General features: G+C 43.3%; 1 protein-coding gene across 1 annotated transcript in view; it reads left to right on the forward strand.

The window, feature by feature from the left end:
• The first annotated feature begins 2,795 nt into the window (after positions 1-2,795).
• DSTYK (dual serine/threonine and tyrosine protein kinase) overlaps positions 2,796-19,869 on the forward strand; it is a 53,021-nt gene continuing 35,947 nt past the window's right edge. The window contains exon 1 of the mRNA XM_079760412.1: positions 2,796-3,184. Within this exon, the coding sequence (XP_079616538.1) occupies positions 2,953-3,184 (232 nt within the window). The 5' untranslated portion in view covers positions 2,796-2,952. The remainder of the gene's footprint in view (positions 3,185-19,869) is intronic.

The raw sequence follows: 19,869 nt of genomic DNA on the forward strand, positions 1-19,869 counted from the left end.
CATCCTGTACACCAAAAGGTGGTGGGCTCAATTGCCTGTGAGGGCGCATACCCAGGTTTCAGGTTTGATCCCCAGTTGGGGCGTGTGCAGGAGGACCAATTGATGTTTCTCTCTCACATCGATGTTTTTTTCTCTTTCTTCCTTCCTCTCTTTAAAATAAATGTTAAAAATGGGATGAGACATACTCATACGTATTAAACGTTATGTATGTAGGTTAGTTATTGCAGCATTGTTTGTTAACACTAAAAGGCTGCAAAATATCTAATGATCCGTCGATAGGGGATTTGTTAAATAAACATTCCAATCCATATGGTAGTATATTATACAGTGAAAAATAATAAGGCAGATCTTTATGTCCTGGTGTGGAAAAGTCTAGAAGGGCAGTATAGAGTTAGTATCGTAAGCTATCATTTGGGTTTAAAAATACATATTTATATAGTATCTATATCTGTAACAGTGGTTATCTCCTGGGAGGGAACTAGGTGACTGGAAGACAGCAAGTAAAAGGAAATTTTGCTTTTTCCTTGTGTACTATTTGAATTTCATACCACAGCCTTATTCATTTAAAAAATAAATATAAAGTACTAATGAATAGTTTTTAAAAGAATGAGCTCCATGACCTTTACCTGACACAATGCCCTCCCTGACTAACCCTTTGTATGCCGTGTCTATAGATGCTTGAAGAAATCCTTTTTCGTGAAAATTTTCAACTGAAAATATTTAAGAACACCCGAATAGTGAGTAATATAATTTATTTTTAAATATATATTTTATTGATTTTTTTACAGAGAGGAAGGGAGAGGGATAGAGTTAGAAACATCGAGAGAGAAACATCAATCAGCTGCCTCCTGCACACCCCATACTGGGGATGTGCCCGCAACCAAGGTACACGCCCTTAACCAGAATTGAACCTGGGACCCTTAAGTCTGCAGGCCGACGCTCTATCCACTGAGCCAAACCGGTTAGGGCTAATATATTTATTTTTATAATATTCATTGCAAATTTGATTTTTTAAAAATTAAATTCAAAATATCGTGGCGTGTAGGGATGGTTTCCGTTTTGGACACATGGCAGTTAACTGGTTAATTCTGCCTATCCAAATTTTCCTCCATCTTCAGTAGATATTAATTTCCTATTCCTTTTCTGGACAATTTCAGCCCAAGTATGCCTCATCTGATCTTCTGGACTAGAAATTATTTTGTGTCGCAAGTCATCATACATTGCTTTGTTACAGTGCTTCGTCTTCATTTTTAAGAATATCAACCCTCTTGTATTAAACTTTCCATTTTGTATTTTCCTTTTGGTTTCACTGAGCCTTTTTATGGGTTGTCTGTGGGGTCTTGCAAAGATGAGGAGTGGCCAGTGAAGAATATGTGAGCAAATAGAAGGGAGTACATGAGAAGGAGCTTGAGGCTCCCTCTTTGCCAGGACCCTTCAAAGGCATTTACCAAATAGAGATTATGTGAACCAGAGACCCCTTTTTATAACATGCTAAAAAGATAAATAAAGCCTTCACATTTTACATGGAACTAATCCAATGATCATGACAGGACTTAGCTAGGAGTACCTGCACCCAAGGGATGAGATGTTGGGAGACAGAAGCAAAGATTTTAAAGCAAGAGTTAAAATTTTAGAGCCCAAAGGGCTTGAAGATCAACTAGTCAAAACCCTTACTTCATAGGTCCCTAGGCAAGGCATTGGGGGAATTCAGACTCAAACAACAGTCACTTTTAAGTTCAGTTGAGGAACTACATTATTCAGGCTGTCAGAGAAGTCTGGCTTGGGTGAAATATGGGGTCTTTTCACATCAAGAAAGACAGGAGGGTTCTGTGCTTAGAGAAGAGGGGAGAGAAAGCAGGAGGCGAAAAAGAGGTGGTTGTCAAGTTTTGTCTCCTCTGTATTTGTGTTCTGGGCTCCTGGACAGTCCGTGTGAATAAAAGTGTTCTATATTAGCAGAAGCCAAATTAAGATAATTAGAACCTGTTTGGAAGGCTACAAACCTCAACTTCCCTTTAACCAGCTCTCTACTTCAAGAAACCAAATGAGCTCCAGTTTAAAGCTCTTTAATGAGCCTTTCACACACCCCTTACTCACACTTGGAGAGGAAAGTCAGAAAAAGAGCAGGAGCCCTAGCCGATTTGCTCAGTGGATAGAGCGTAGGCCTGCGGACTGAAGGATCTGGGTTAGATTTGGGGAGCACATGCCTGGGTTGCGGGCTTGATCCCCAGTGGAAGGCATGCAGGAGGCAGCTGATTAGTGCTTCTCTCTCATAATTGTTTCTCTCTTTCTCCCTCTCCCTTCTTCTCTGAAATAAATAAAAATATATTTAAAAAAAGAAAAAGAAAAGAAAAGGAGGAAACACAAACATGAGGGATTTCCCTACTTCCAGGGTATTTTTACCTAGTTCCCCAGTATCTACTGTATTCGGAAATTCAGAGCCATTAGGGTAACCATGGAGATATTACTGGCTTCCGTCCTGTTTCCTTCCTTTTCTTTGCTGTTAGAATCTTTCTGTAAGGCACCCCACTTCTGCCGGCGTCCGGGTCCTGCAGCTCCTCTCTCTGCTCAGGGACACATATGCAGGGAGCAGGAACACGTTTTTAAGCGAGGAGAGCGTGTAAGCAGGAGAACGAGTGAGGTCCAGACCAAAAGGGGATGAATACCATTCACCATCAGCGGGTTTGGACTACAAGTCCCAGGAGACACCGCAGCCCACGGCGCGTTCCAACGATCCTTCCCTCGCTCTTCTGGATCGTGGAGATAAAGGTTCCGTCCGCGGCGCACTGCAGTATGGTCTGTTTCTAACCGCGTTGACGGAGTGCGGAGCCCGGCCGATTGCAGGCGGGGGCGTTAGGAGGCGGATTCCTCCTCCCTCCAGCGCTGGGGGGCGGGGAGGAGGGAAGCCGGGCCAGCGGGCTGGGGACGGAGCCCCGAAGACAGCGGGCCGAGGAGATGGAGGGCGACGGGGTGCGGTGGGGGAGCGAGCCGCTGTCGGGTCCTGGCCCGGGCGGCGGCGGCGGCGGCGGCATGATCCGGGACCTGTGCCGCAGCTTCGGCCGCTACCGCCGCTACCTGGGACGGCTGCGGCAGAACCTGCGAGAAACCCAGAAGTTCTTCCGCGACCTCCAGGGCTCCCACAGTCACAGTTGCCCCTCCTCCCCCACCGAGACCGGGTTGCAGGCCGGTAAGGAGGGCAGCCGCTAGCAGAGAGGGCCGAGAGGCCAGTGGGACGTGGACCGCACCCCTGCCTGCCCTGCAAAACAACTCCGGGGAGAGGTGGAAGGGGAGAAGGGCCGTGCGGCCGGGCCCGCGTGCCTGCACCGGCCGAACCCCAGATGCCCTGGGAGGGCATCCCTCCGCGGGGTGGGGAGAAGCGAAGGGGCGGCGTGGGCTCGGCCTGGGGTCCCGGGGGGCCGGAGACGCACGAAGGCTGGAGTCCCCGGAGCTGGATCCCGGGGACCGGGCTGTGCGCGGGCGGGCGCGGAGGCCGGGTGTCGGGGAGGGCGGGGGTGAACCCCAGGAGTGCGGAAAGTTGCTCTGTGTTGGCGGCTGAGCCCCTGTGGCTCCGAGTCCCTGCTTAGGGATGGAGGGATGGAGGAGGGGCTGGAGGCTGGGTGCCCCGGGAGGCTGAGGAGGCCGGGGAACTCTAGTGGATTGAGCGTGTGTTAGGCGTGCTTGATTGTGTGTGTGATAGGCGTGCTTGATTATGTATGTGATAGGCGTGTTGATTATGTATGTGATAGACGTGTTTGATTATGCATGTGATAGGCGTGTTTGATTATGCATGTGAAATGCTTTTGCACCCAGTCGGGAGGCAACTCTGAAGTAAGGAATGGACTCACAATGGCCCTGGGGTCGCTAAAGGAGATGATAGTTGATGGGTGGCGACGACTTGTCAGAGATGTTGCTTGTGCTTATGGTGAAGTTAGGGAAGGGATGGTTTTTAGCCCTGAGACTTCTTTTTTTTTTTTTTTTTTTTTAAATATATTTTATTGATTTTTTACAGAGAGGAAGGGAGAGAGATAGAGAGTTAGAAACATCGATGAGAGAGAAACATCGACCAGCTGCCTCCTGCACACTCCCTACTGGGGATGTGCCCACAACCAAGGTACATGCCCTTGACCGGACTCGAACCTGGGACCTTTCAGTCTGCAGGCTGACGCTCTATCCACTGAGCCAAACCGGTTTCGGCTAGCCCTGAGACTTCTTGACACGGATTCTCTCTGGGATGCGTTAGAGGCCCTAATAGCACTTAAGATTGTGCAGGGTCTTCCATCTTTCTTAGGTTCTTGTTTCCTCTTCAGCGGCTTGTTATTGGCGGGGAACTGGAGGGTTTGGTTTGTTAATGACTGTATCTAACTAGGAAATAACCTAGGTTGGAAGGGATCCCATACAGGCGGATACCTTGGGGACCACATAGCAAAGAAGTCAGTGGGGTTAATTTAGTGATTCAAACTTAAGTATGTATTAACATCACATTAAAATACAATATGTCTCCGGCTCTATTCCACAGATTGAATGAGTAGGTCTAGTGGGTGGGTCCTAAGAATCTAAAAATAAAAACATCTCTGGGGATCTGATACAAGTGGTCTGCAAATACACTTTAAGAAACACAAACTAGAGGCTGATAGCGATTTGAACATGAGGCTCAGAATGGAATGACTTGTTAAACTCATCAGGGTTTGTGTATTGGGCCCTCTATTTCCGAAGTTGCATGTGTAGTATCCTGAATTTGTCGGAGACTCCAGAAATGGTGATAAAAATAAGACAGTAAGATTCTGATAAGGTCCTTAGTGATACTATACTATTACATTTAATTAGCCTAGATGTAAATAAAAAGACCATTTTACTTCATGGGATAAATGGGAGGAGGAGGATGACTTGTGTCAGGGAGGGGGAGATTCCCCCCCCTCCCCTTCTTTAGTTCCAGGGCTGGACTCATAATAAAATAATAAAATTGACACAAGAATAAATTAACAGGAGAAAAAAACAATTTAATAGGTACACATAGGAGAATGATAATATGATCAGATCATAAAATGAGGCTCGAAATTATCCAGTTGGGCACCTTAAAAAAAAAAATTCTCACCAGACAATGTGTTTTATTGATTTTTAGACAGCAAAACATCCATCGGTTGCTTCCCATACGCTCTTGATTGGGGACTGAACCCGAAACCTAGGTATGTGCCCTGACCAGGAATCTAACCCGAAACCTTTTCCAACTGAGCCACCCAGCCAGGACCAACCAGGCACCTTTTATACCGTGTAGCCAAAGAAACAAATGTGACAAATTGACAGAACAAAGCAAGTTAGTGCTTATTAGAAAGGAATCTAAGCAAAGTTTGGAACTGAGTAGTAAGTTAGTGAAGGCATTACAGGGCTTGTTAATACAAGCTTTTGATTGGATTTTTTAAACCCTTGTGATAAAATTGTCTCAGGCCTGTGGAGCTAGGAGGGTGCCTAGCACGTGGGGGCAGAGGTTAGGGTTTTCTTCTTATACAGGCTGTTCCTTAAGGAACTTGAATTCAAAATACTTAATCTGCCGTCGTGGGCTCTCTGGGATTGGCCTGCCCAGGGCCCCGACACTAGCTATGCTGAAATTGTGGTATTGACATCCTATGCCCAGAGATGTTCTGAAAATGGAGCGATAGAAGGGGCTGATTTCTGTGAGGCCTTCAGAAAACAGCTGGTGGGAAGGGCTCCGGATTTTAGCGATGATCCCCAGGGTGTGTACTTTGACCCTCTCCCTTAGCAGTGCTTTCCCTGCTCACAGGGTTTTCTTGGAGCTTATCTAATAAAACAGCACAAAACAAAAGACCCTCTATTGCTGTCGTTTTATAACAACTCTTTATTCTTGAATTACTACTGAAAAGAAACCGAGAGAGTAGATACACCTGGGAGGGATGGAGGTTTTCAAGGTATCTGGGTTGGCTCTTGTTTTTATCCTTTAAAAGTCAACTTATGAATACTAAGGCACCTTTTGCATGTTGCCTCATTGGCTTTTCTAGTTGACTGCATGGTGAACCAGTCCGAGCGTTTTTAACTCTCTTCACCCTCTGTCCACCCGAAAGAAAAGCAAAGAGAGGCTACCGATGACGGCACTGGGAGCAATTTGATTCAGTTCCTGTCAGTGTGAGGAGTTTTATCTTTGGAGGGGAGATTAGTGAGGTAGCACTAATACTCGTATGTATGTTTTGGGGTGCCGTTTCCCCAGCTGTGTAGGTAATTGTGAAAGGAGGGACCACTCCTTAAGAGACAAGTAGCTCTTGTCCTCTCCTTTTTATAGGCTGTCTTTGCAGGGTCATGTTCATTCAGAGACCGTCTCGACTTTCTTTTGTGAATGTTGGTTTCTAATTAGAAGGAACTTGAAATGTTAAGAGAAGGGGACACTCGATTTTAAAAAAAAGTTTTTATAGAAAAAGAGAAGGGGGGGGGGGGCGAGGAGAGAAACATCGATAAGAAAGAGAAACATTGATTGGCTGCCTCCAGCACTCACCCTGACCAGGATTGAGCCCGCAACTTGGACACGTGCCCTGACCAGGAATCCAACCAGCGACTTTTCAGTGCACGGATGACGCTCAACCACCTGAGCCACACTGGTCTCGGTGGGACACTCAGTTTTTCACCCAACGAACCTCTAGAAGGTTTTAAGATAATATCAGGATGGGGTGTGCTTCTGGGTTGGATGTATGTGGTATTTGAGCAATTGAAGATCATGGATTTACTCTGTTTCTGTTATATCACTTTTAACCACAAATTAGATGGGAAGGACCCCAAAATTATGCTTCCTTCTTACTTTTGACAGCTTTGCATTCACTGGAGGCAGTATACATAAGGGTGTTGCAAACATAGGTTTACAGTTGCTCATATGGAAAATAATACAATAATTAATAAATAACAATACAAGGATAAACTGTTTCACGGACTCACAACTGTAAGCTTACTTTTGCTCCACCCTGTATATAATGCACATGATGTTTTAGAAGTTAAATAAAATAGATGACATAGAACTCTAAAATGAGAGTAGCTTGGACTGTAACAAAGAAAACTGAATTATAAGTGAAATTTCCTTAATTGAGTTTCTCTGTGGCCTTCTTTTTACCTAACTATGGGGTTGGAGAGCTCCTCTCTCCGTCAATTTTCCGCTGTCAGAGGTTGAGAAGTAATGAGAGAAAGGCTTTGAGCACTTCTGAAAAAGGCAGATGGACTGTTACAAGTAGCAAAGGGAAAACTGCTTTTCTTTTTAGATCCTCTGGAGTGCCTAGCTATTGCAATGGATCACAAATCTCTCAATTTTAAGAAACCAGAATGACTCAAATGTGTCTAATTGGAATGTTCTAGTATCCTGCATTCCCTCAATCCTGACTCCCACTCCTATTGACTGAATGACCTTGGGCAAATCACAGCTATGCTGGGCCAGTTTCCTCATCAGGAAATGGGGATTATGGTAATAGCACTTCAGGGTTGTGGGGAGTTATATGTGTTTAGAGCAGTGTCTGGTACTGCTGTCTAACTATTTGCTATTATTCAATAAACTTTTGAGTGCCTGGTTTAGAGGATAAACAGTCAAAGACATTGGCCTTGGCCTTGGATTAGTGGAAGTCAGTCTTTCCCTTTTATACTTTTCTCCTAAGAAAGAAAAAAAAAAATATATAATAGTCAACATTATCATGTACCTATTTGTTTATGTTGGATGAGAGATGAAAAGGAAGACCTGAACTTGGTCCTCTAGAAAAGTATAATCTGATCTCAACCAATGCACACTTAATGCGTAAAGCAGAAAAATGGCAGAAAGCTGAGGTATTGTAGGCGTTTTATGTGAGTTATGATTCTTTTTAGAGCTCTTTGCCTTTGGTTAGCCAACAGCTTGGCTTCTCCCACATTCTTCACTCAAACTAGTATAAACTGGTTGCCAGAATTAAAAAGAAGAGGAAAAACACTAGTGCACTTATTTAAGTAGACATTTTTCTTGAACTCCTTAGATAGAAATTGGTATGGATAATAAAGTTTAAGTGGCAGAGTGACATCTAGGCAAGGGACAGAAAGTTGGGAGAGAGGAGATTCTTTCCAGCCTGGATTTATAGAACTGCCATCTGCATGGGGTTGGGGGTGGGGAGAAGTTGGGGTTTGGGGATGGAACAGAAAGAGATGGGTTGGTGTGCTTTCTAGTAGTTTGCCACGGTCTTTGTAGAGGAGCTGCATCAGCATCCTATATAATAAAAGGCTAATATGCAAATCGACGGAATGGCCAAAAGACTGGTCGCTATGATGCACACTGACCACCAGGGGCAGACACTCAATGCAGGAGCTGCCCCCTGGTGGTCAGTGCACTCCCCCTGTGGCCAGGCTTACATACAGGCTGGCAAGTGCAGCAGTGGTTGCGGGGAGCCTCTCCCATCTCTGCGGCAGTGCTAACGATGTCCAACTGATGACTTACGGGCCTAAGCTGTCAGTTAGACATCCCCTGAGGGCTCCCGGACTGTGAGAGGGCACAGGCCGGGCTGAGGGACCCCTCCAAGTGCACGAGTTTTGTGCATCGGGTCTCTAGTTTCAATATAAGCTCAGCAGAGATGGTGTAATTGTGGTTCTCGCTACTTATATTATCTTAGATGAATAAAACCCTCTTTCTCCAAGTACATCTAAAACGTTCATTTTCTCTCTCAGTTTTCTTCCTGGATGGAAGCAGCATGTAGTGGTCAGAAGCAGGCCCAAGCATTTGCATCAGACTTGGGTTCCTGTTCCAGTTCAGCCTCTTATTAATGGTGTGGCCTGGGGCAAGTTACTTAAACCTATTTGAGTCTTGGTTTCTTCATATGTAAAATGGGAGTGGTACAGAATGCCACTTATTTTATGGTTCCATCTATATGAAATGCCCAGAACAGGCCAATGCATAAAAGAGAGAAAGTAGATCAGTGATTGCCAGGGGATGGGGAGAGAAAAGTGAGAAGAGTCTGCTAATGAGTATAGATTTCTTTGGGGGGAATGAAAGTGTTGTGGAATTAGATAGTAGTGTTGGTTGCACAATTCAGTGATATGTGAATTATCTAAATAAATAAGTGGGAGTGATAATGTCTGCCTCACAAAGTCACTATGACCTTTAAAGACACTATACATCAAAGCACTCAGTGCAGGCAAATAGTTAGTGCTAAGTATATTTGTGTGTGTGTGTGTGTGTGTGTGTGTGTGTGTGTGTGTGTAGTTGGTGAACAGTAGCTTAGGAAGTTGGAATATGATGGGTTAGGGGGAAGAATAAGAGAAGCAGAAAGATAGAATGTGGGACAGAGCAGTTTTGAACAGGAACCAGACTTAGGTGCGGGTCTCTAAGCTCCAGTTCTGTTTCTGTGACTCCTCCCCTGTTCTTTCTGACCTGGCCACGGGAATATAAAAAGCACCCTGGCAGGGGAGAGATCTTACTGCAAATGAGTCATAACCCAGGCTCCATAGCTTGTCATGGAACCATAATTTACTTCAGTGGAGACGTTATCTGATTGAGTGAGTATAATGTGACACTACCTATATCCAAGCCTCTTAGTCCCATGTCCATTCCCTAACATTTAGGGTGCCAGACTCCTCTTTGCTGATCTTGCTACCTCCTTGTCTCTGGGAGGATATGGCCTCCTCAAACACAATGGCTGTTTGCACCCTTTGCCTTTACCACCTTTCCCCTTTCTAATCTGCCTTTCCTAGGATTATCTGTTTCCCATGGCACAGGGAAGCCCACAATTAAAAAGGCTGGGATAATTCTGCCTGCTCCTAAAAGATATTATTACCTTAAGTTATTATTATTTTCAGTGTTTATTGATTTCAATATGATTAATTCTTCAGCCTTGCAAGTAGTTTTAAAGAAAGCATAGATTTAAATAAAAATTCGTTCTGGCCTTTACATTTTGTTTTGCTCTGTCCACGTTGCCAGCATGCTCTTTATTTCTTCATACTTCTGTTATCTGACTCACTAGGTTAAGGGAAAAAACGATCTTCCTGCAGTAAATGTACTTCTCAAAAACAACCTTTTTAAAATAAAACCTTAAAAACATGTTATTGAAGTAAAGGGAAATATGAATTTCCCCTTATATCTGCTGCTCAATTCCTATAGGCTCAGCACATACTGATTATGCTTTTAATTATTTACTTCTTTGCATGATAGCTGTGGATGTATTTGTCTTATCCTTCTGACTAGATCGTGAACCCCTCAGGGTAAAGACTGTTTTTACTCATCTTTGTACCCTACAATTTCCACCATAGCGCTTTGTGCATAACAGACAAATACCTTTTCAATTATTTCCATGGCTACTAGACTTTGGAATGATGTTGTTTCTACTGCAGAAGGCTTTTTCCCCCTAAAAGAAAATGCTTTTTGTAGATTTGCCCTATTTTGCTCTCTGGGCCCCTAAAAAAATAATGATGCGCATTTGATAGATGATTGACTAAGCTGGAGTTGCGTTTTTTGCTAGTATCCCAGAGAACAATTTTCACGTCCCACAGAATGAGTTGCATGCAGATATCCGGTATCAGAGCTTCCCCATGATATAGGAAGTAAATTCCTAATACTCATTCACTCAACAAACCTTTATTAATGCCTGATTGTATTGGATGCAGGACACATAATGAATGGTGAACCACTGTCCAAATAATTATATTACTCATTCCAAGTTGATGTTATGAAAGAAGGATTAGTGTTTCATCATGCTTCTTCTACTGGGTTTTCTACACATTGGTTACCTACTTAATTAACCATTAGCTGCCTTGGAGGGTGTAGGGACAAGGCATAGGGGAAGTTGTAAGATTGAATGGCATTGATAAAACAGGAGTTGACATGCTTTATTAACTTTCAGAAAGAATACAGGAAAATTAGCTCCAAACTGTCTTTTTTTGTTGTTTTTAATCCTTACCCGAGGATATTTTTCTATTGATTTTTAGAGAGAGTGGGAGGGGGAGAGACAGAGAGAGAAACATCGATGTGAGAGAGACACATTGGTTGCCTCCTGCACATGCCCTGACCAGCGCCTGGGCTGGGGAATAGCCTGCAACCGAGGAACATGCCCTTGACTGGAATTGAACCCGGGACCCTTCAGTCCGCAGGCCAACGCTCCATCCACTGAGCCAAATCGGCCAGGACCCAAACTCTTTTATGGAGTAATTATAATTATCTTGTTTGTATGATTCAAAAGCAGTCTCACCCCGGGGACTGCACCTGCAACCCAGGCATGTTGACCAGGAATCAAACCCATGAACTTTCAGTATACGGGACCTGCTTCAACCAGCTGAGCCACACTGGCCAGGGCTTGTGATTATTGTTAGAGTGTTTGTCATCTTCATATCTTTCTCAGAGGTTACTCACAAGGAAGCCAGTATGAAGAGTATGAGGTGTGTGGGTGCGTGTTTTTTTTCTTAACAGTTTGTTTATTTTTTATTAAAATTTAAAAATTGATTTGAGAGAGAGAGAGGAGAGAGAGAGAGAAACATCGATTTGTTGTTCCACTTGTTTATGCATTCATTGGTTGATTCTTGTATGTGCCATGACTAGGATTGAACCCACATATGTAGTTTTATTTTTTTAAAAAATATATATTTTATTGATTTTTTACAGAGAGGAAGGGAGAGGGATAGAGAGTTAGAAACATCGATGAGAGAGAAACATCGATCAGCTGCCTCCTGCACACCCCCCACTGGGGATGTGCCCGCAACCAAAGTACATACCCTTGACCGGAATCAAACCTGGGACCTTTCAGTCTGCAGGCTGACGCTCTATCCACAGAGCCAAACCAGTTTCGGCAAATGTAGTTTTAAAGAAAGCATGGATTTGGCATATTGGGATGACACTCTAACCAACTGAGCTACCCAGCCAGGACTTCCCTAACAGTTTTAAGACCTAAGGTAAAATTTGTTCCTTACTTCTTGTAGGAAAATAGTTCACCTCTAGGAATGATACGTTTTGCTTCCTATATGGGAATCTGAATGCTGTCATTCATAACAAGAGCACAGAGGGTGAATCCTTGTGGAAGATGCAGTTTTTCGTTATTTCTTTAAAATACTTTTAAAAATTGATTTCAGAGAGGGAGAGAGAGATAGAAACACCACTGATGAGAAAGAATCATCGATTGGCTGCCTCCTGCATGCCCAACACTGGGGATCGAGCCCACAACCTGGACATATGGCCTGACCGAGAATTGAACCCTTGACCCCCTGGTTCAAAGGTCAATGGTCTACCACTGAGCCACTCTGGTTGGGCCAGTTTTTCGTTTTTGACCTTCCAAGGTCTGACTGGAGTCCCTGTGGGATTTCCAGTCTAAGTTTAGTCCACCTCATGCTTGAAAATTTATTCTTTGCCAAATGGGGAGTCTGGTAATCTTGGGTATCCTGGAACTTGCCACCTTCACAGAGAGAACCAGATGTAGCAGTGGCTGAGATATGTGCCCTCTTGCTTAGAGCTGTAAACCAGCCATATATAATATTCCTCCAAAGTCCAAACCAAAACTGAAGAAAAGTTGGCCAGTGCATGGGGGGTGGGGGGACCCATTAGTGTCCCCGATGGCCCACAGCTATAGGGCCTGCCGTGGGGTGTAGTAGTGCCTGTTTCTGTCTCTTTAGCAGGCAGTGTGAGTGGTTTGGACGCATGCCCCAGCCTTGTGCCCTGTGGCTGTGGGAACCTTTGACTACAATTCTCTTTGGAGTTGGGCCTCTATAATGTGTTTCCGTTCCTTGGGGTGGTGGTTTCTGGGCAGGAACATGGGAAGTAGGACTTGAAGGTTGTTTTTCTTTTCACTTGTTTAATAATGCATCACAAACTATCCCAAAGAATTAAGATAAGCCATGTAGTCATAAAAGCCTTTTATTTTGAAACGAAAACCTCACATTTCTTTTAAAAAATACTTTTATTCCTTTTCTTTAACTCAGATGTAAAGTAGGTCTAACTGTAGCTTCATCAGATTAAGAGTTTTAATGCCTTATTTATGCTGGACAAAATTTTATCTTAGCGTATTTAACCTTTTCAGTCTATATTATGTGGAGAGGATTCTTTTAAATTTATTTATTTTTTTTATAAAGAGAGAGAGGAAGGGGGGAGGGAAGAGGTGGAGAAGGAGGAGGAGAGGAAGAGAGAGAAACATCGATCGGCTGCCTTCTGTGTGTGTGCCCAGACTGAGGATCGAACCCACAACCTAGGTATGTGCTCTGACGAATTAGAACCTGCCACCTTTTGGTGTAGAGGACAACACTCCAATTAACTGAGCCACACAAGCCAGGGCTCCCAGGATTTTTTTTTAATTTTATTTATTTTTATCAAGACAAACTTTTCAGAGCAAAGACCAAGGCCCTGTCATAAATATAGCTAGATGATAAGATTTATTTGAATAAAAACTTTATTTAAATTAGAGAGACAGTGACTGAACCAAAATGGAGTTTACTTTTTAGTAATATGCTGCACCACATACTCTAGCCTTAACTTTTAACATTATGGAGATATCTAGGTACAAGGAAAGAATGTAGGGGAAACAGTATTCTTCCGGCATACAAGAGCCCCACTGTCGAAACCCATTTCAGTTTCTCCGGATTGAACCATTTCCTGTTCTGTTGGCTCTCATTCCATGTGGTAAATGGAGGCGTTCCATTGCTCCACCTTGGGAAAGTGGTTTGTTGGTATAGAAATGATTTGCTAGTATCTGGTAAGAAGGAGGGCCGAGTCCAGAAGAAGTGGAGGTGTATTCCCCACCCTGAGTAATCAGAGGCACCACTGTAGGCAGTCCAAGGTCAAGTTCTTCTGGTGGGTTCTTGTTCTGTGAACTGGATAGTTATAGGAACTTTTATCAAAGTGTCCTGACCTGGAGCATGATGTTTCTCTCTACTGCTTAGCCTTGAGGATTTGGATTCTAAATCTGATCCTGAACTACTAAGATTAGTGCCTTGAACTCCCCTGACTCTGATCTGGCCGCAGTAAACCTTCACAGGAGGATTGAGGAGGCAGAAAGTAACGTGCAGGGCCAAAGTGCAGACAGCGAAGAAACTTATTTAAATTCTGTTATTACCGTACTTAATGCATTTTTTAACCTGCTGGGTTTGGTTTGTTTTGTCAAGTAAAATTCTATCTCTTGATGTCTTTCTCCTCTGAGATCCAGAACTGCGTCACTTTGCTAGGCATCCTTTTGGCTCATTTTAAAATAATTATTTTGAAACAATTTCAAACAAACATAAATCTTGCCAGATCAGTACAAAGAGCTCTCATACTACTTCATGCAGATTCCCCAGTTGTTAACATTTTATTGCATTGGCTCCATCACCCAATATCTATCTCTCCATGATGTCTACTCATTTTCTGGAAGGTTTGAAAGCAAGCTCTAAGTAGGTTGTCTTATCTCTTGTAAACACTCCAGTGTACATACCAGCATACAACCCCCCAAATCAGGATGTTAACATTGACTCACTGCTACGATCCAGTCCAGAGATCCCATTCAGATGTTGCCAACTGTCCCAGTAACGTCTGTTTTTCTTTTTGATCCAGGGTCCTGTTCAGGAGGACATGTTGCATTTAGTTGTCATGTCTCTTCTCCTCCTTCCCCTGGCCTTTATTACATCTTTGACAGGTATAAAGAGTTGGTTTTACTTTGTGTAGGATGACCTTCCGCACGGATCTATCTGTTGTTTCCTCATGACCAGACTTGGGTCATGAGCTCTTAGCAGGATTAGGCACAGAAATGATGTGGTGTGCATGGTGTCAGCCCACCCCACTCCTGGAGACATTAAGCTTGGTCATTGGTCATGTTACTGTCCTCTAGGTTTTCACCTTAAAGTCACCATTTTCCTCTTTGCAGTCAATTTTTTGTGGGGAGGTGTTCTAAGATTTCACTGATAATCCTGTTCCTGATACACCACCAGATGTAGCATCTACTTGGTCTACTTGACAACTGCCATCAGCCTCAGTGGCGGTTTTTATAGGTATCACGTATCTCTTAGTTGGTATTCAGTGTCAAGGAAGAGCTCTCCTTTTCCTTTGTTATCTGTTTATATCAGTCTGCACTTGAGAGTTTTTTCAATGGATTTTAATCTGTTATCATTAAAATTTTTTTTCAAGCTTATATTGTTCTTGATTTGGTCTGTGAGCCCCCGTTTGAGCTGGCTCCTGCGATCCTGCTTACTGGTTACTAGTTATAAGATGCTGCCTTCCAAATGACAGAAACTAAGCCCTTGGTGAAGCCTGGGGTCCTTCTTCAAGGAGCCGCTTCCCTCTCTGCATCTTGTAAATCCCAGCCTCAGCTGCCCGCGGCCTTTGTGCTCCCTCCCTCTGCAGCATGCCCAGCCTCGGGAGCAGCTTCACCCAGAAAGGAGCTTGTCAGCAGGCTGCCGAGTGCGTCTCCTCTTTGCTCATGGCCTCCAGAGGCTATAACGCTGGGGGCAGAGGCGCTCTCTTCCCTGGTGCCGGGACAGCATATTTCTTTAAAACTATCAGAGATGCCCATCAGGTAGGAGAACTTCAGTGACATTTCTGCCAGCTTGACTTTTCAGCTTTCAATACAAGCTTGGCTTCTTGAGTACATTTCAATCTCTAATCTCTAAAAACCATCCCTTTCAACCAAAATATCTTGTACTGCTTGGTCCTGAAGTTTCTGAAACCCAGACTACCTACGCATATGTTTTCCTTAAAGGGGTGCTTACTCCAACTCAGAATCCTTTAAATTTAGCTCAAGGTCAGAGAGCTTGTTGAGGAATGATAAATGTTTCTTAGCAGAATTATTTCTCTCTCAGCTCCTGGGATTTTTGTAGCTCAATACTTTGAAGCGTGTAGGAGAATTGATTGTAGTAGAAAGACTATAAGCTTCATTTCTCAATTTAGGATTTATCCTTTACTCTTGGCACAGGTAATTAATAAGAAATAAAACATCACTATTTGTGGAAATGTATATTTGTGTTACTGATTACTTCAGTGAATTATAAAATCCTTTGTATTTTCATTCACTTTCAGAGAGGACTGCATGTTTAATGTTAAAAGTGAGGTAAAAAACTTGACTGAAGGAGGAAATCCTTGCGTACCAGGAACAGAGATCGCAGTAGGAACTGTTGAGATCTGAATAGTTCAATAGTATGAGGCAAAGGCAGAGTCCCATTTCATTCGCTCCGTTAAATGCCTTCCTAGCTTGGCCATAGCCTGCACCTTACCCTGGCCTTCACTCACCTCTTGAATGTAATACTGTTTAGGATGGAAAACTGGCAAGGAGGAGAGTGTGGTAAACTCCATTGCCCTTACTCCAAAACAGTTTAAAGTACCTATTCTAATGGGCAGTAGAGACATAAAAAGGCCATTAATATTCCTTCTCTCCAGTTCTTCCTTTTGAGAATAGTCTTAACCTCAAACCCAAAGGATAATACACACTGACTGGTAAGAGGAGCATTAAATTTTTTCTGAAAAGCACCTACAGACTCTTATAGGAAAAAGACTCTAGAGACCGTAGAATAACAATAATTTTAAAAAATGTTCACCAGCTAGTAGTAATACTGTGTTTTCCCCCCAAGCTTTATTTCTGGTTTTGGGCAATTTTCTTAGTGACTGTCAGTCTGCTTTAAATTGGGTTCGGCGCAGTTTTCACAGTGGCTCTGTCAGTCTGCTTTACATTGGGGTTCTACCATTACTAAGTTGTATTTCGTGCAGATTGGGAAAACGTGGTAGAGGGTGTAGGGGAGGAAAAATATCTCTATTCAGTTAGGGTCTCGAAGCTGGGCCTAAGACCTAAATTGATGTAGGTCAGATTAACAGGAGAAAAGCACATGCATCTTATTAAATTTTCCTCGTATTTGGGAGTCCTCATAGGAGAATGAAGACCCAAAGAAGCGGAGTTGAACATTTACTGAATTGGGTAAAGAGAAGTAAATTTGAAAACATGACAAGACACAGGGGCTTGGGCTAGGGCAGTTAATGGTGGAAAAGTAGGAAGACAAAGGGTGGTTTAACAAGGCTTATTTGTACAGATTTTTCATGGCCTTGACTCCTGGTCTCTGGTGATAAGGATGTTGCTTTCCTTCTGGTCTAAGGAGGACATTTGCCAGATGGGGGTTTTATCTCCTGCTTTCAGGAAGAAAAAGGGGAGGTCAGAGCGCTCTTCTTAAACCTGCTGTGTGCCAAGTACCTTTAGTTCAAAATAATCCTTATGCCAAAGTGGCGTATTTTGGGATGGCATATTCTGCCACCCTTCAGGGGTATGGTCTACGACTAAGTAATAACCTGGTGAAGTGGTTCAGAACCAGTCTCCCAGAATGTGGCACTTTGGCATGTGAATTATTTTGAGCTGAAGACCATGAAGGTCCAATGACATAGAGCTTTTTTTAACCTACCCCTTCACTGTCCAAAAGAATTTAAATAGAGGGCCTGGTCTAGGAAGAGAACTATCACACTGTTAGCCACAACGAGTATGGGTAGGTGTAGTGGTCTGGGGAAGCTTGGCAAGGCCTGGAGATTGAAGTCCTCTCTGAGTTCCATTGTCTCTCAATGGCCTGGCAAACATTTGTTTACCAAACTTTTGCTCTTCCCATCCTCCTAAAAATTGTCTTCCTGACCTTTGAAGTCCCAGACCTTATCTCAGTAAGGCAAATAAATCTCAATTGCTGACTGCCTGTGAGTCTCATATTCTTCTGGGGGTCCTGTACTCATAGGCAATTACTCCTGTTAATGTGTCTTACACTAATTTGATTGTTAGACCAGCCAAAGAATCTCGAAGGGTAGAAGGAAACGTTTTCCTCCCCTCCACTGGTCCCCTGAGACCTAGGTATAACTCCTGCACTGCCCTGTGTTCCACCTTTTATTTGCCTAGATACATGGAGAAACATCGGCTCTTTTTTTAAAAAGCTGTTTCCTATAAATTTTGACTTATCTATAAATAGGGATAATAATATTCATTCTCTGGTAGAATCAGGAACATTAAATGACATGAGGCAATTCAAGTTATGTACTTAGAAAGGGTAGAGTTAAATGTTACTGTGGGAGGAAAAATAATTCCTCTACCCTTCTAGGTTCTTGGTGGAGACTCTCCCCTTCCCCCCATAATAAAGAGACATTAACAGGAGAAAAACAAACAGAAATTTGATAATATGCGTACCTCCTGTATACGTGGGAGAAACTCAGGAAAACTGAGTAATTCTGAAATGGTCTAAGTTACCACTTTAAATATCATCTTCAGCTAAAGACAGATGTTGTTGGGGGGGGGGGAGGGTAGTTATGGGAGGTTACCAGGAAAAGCATAGTACACAGGGTAAGGTTGTTAATGCAGATCTAAGCTTTCCCTTCTTCATTGATAAGAGTGTCTAGAGATTTAGAGTCATCTTTTCCTGCTACCAAGAGGAAGATATCCTTACAAATGGAGATTCCCCTTATAAATGTTTCTTACAAAAGGGTAACTTCTGCTCAGTTTTCAGAGCTTCACCCGAGTCTGCTGTTTCTTAAAAATAACCAGTTTAAAATCAATCAACATGCCAGAGGCATTATGGGGTGGTATATTTTGCTCCCCTTCATTATCTAAAACAAATGAACAAAATAGGTTGCTACTTTAGTTGCTCTTCTCCTTCGAGTTTGAAAGCTTTGTTCAGAAGTACAGGTGACCCTTGAACAACATCTGTTTGACCTGCTTGGGTCCACTTATACGTGCCTTTTTTCAATTGAACTGAGTGGGTCAGTTCAAACCCACTTTCAAGGGTCAACTAGCAGGTTGTCGGAGCCCCTAATCCTGACATTGTTCAAGGGCCAGCTCTAATGGCAATCAAGAAAATCTGTATTTAGGAACTACTGAGAGAAAAATAAGCCTTAGCTTGCACTTGAATTTGAATAGACTTTTCCTGTAGCCAGAGTTGGCAGGGTTAATGTGCTCCAGCAGAGAAGCCCTACCGGTACCTTCTGGCAGCCCATATGCAGATGCTGTTATATTAATTACAAAGAAAACCCGATTAACTCCGAAGTCCTTTAACTGTCAGTGGGGCAGCTGCTCCACCTCTGAAGCAGGTTTTCTTCCTTCCTCCTCCTGTCAGTCTGCAGTTTCTCATCTGCTGTAGCGAACTGCTAACACTGCACTGTAGGTCCTCAGGGCCCCTGGCTAGTTCAGTCGAGCTTTTGATCTGCAGTTCCAGTAGTAGCCCAGGGAGAGCGTGCATAATTAAATTCACAGATAACTTAAGGTAAAAACAACCAGACCAACCACCCATCCCCTCAATTATTTTTCCTTCAACAGTTAAAGCCTGATGGAATCCTGGAATTATAGAACTGGAAAGGATGTTAACGATGATCTAATCGCTTAGTTCAGAGATGAGAAATCCAAGGCTGAGAAAAATCAAGTGAGTTGCCAAGGTCACAGAGCTAATCAGCAGTGAAGCGGGCACCAGGATCTCTCCCTTCTCTACTGCTGTTTCCAATTCGATGCTGCACTCCTCCTCACTGAACCATGAACCCTTTGCTGAGAGAATCAAGGAGTGAAAGTCTAGTTTCACCTTCATTTCTCTCCACAACCTTGTTCAAATCTTGTAGACACATTGGAGATCAATAAAAAAGTTAAAGATTGCCCTAGCTCAGTGGATAGAGCATCAGCCTGTGGACTGAAGGGTCTCGGGTTCAGTTCTGGTCAAAGGCACATGTCCAGGTTGTGGTTTTGATCCCCGGTGGGTGCGTGCAGGAGGCAGCCTATCAATGATTCATCATTGATGTTTCTCTCTCTCCTCCCTTCCTCTCTGAAAGCAATAAAAAAACATTTTAAAGAAAGGTAAAGGTTTGTAGGAGAAGCAAAGGGCTTAGATAATGAGGTATTGAAAAACCAGTGGTGATATCCATATAAGAGCTTTCTTCAGTGTCCATGGAAACAAAAATTAAAACTGGTTTCGGTGTCGGCCCCTGGCCCATTGCACTGG

This window comes from Cnephaeus nilssonii (assembly GCF_951640355.1).
Source record: "Cnephaeus nilssonii genome assembly, chromosome: 21".
Taxonomy (NCBI): domain Eukaryota; kingdom Metazoa; phylum Chordata; class Mammalia; order Chiroptera; family Vespertilionidae; genus Cnephaeus; species Cnephaeus nilssonii.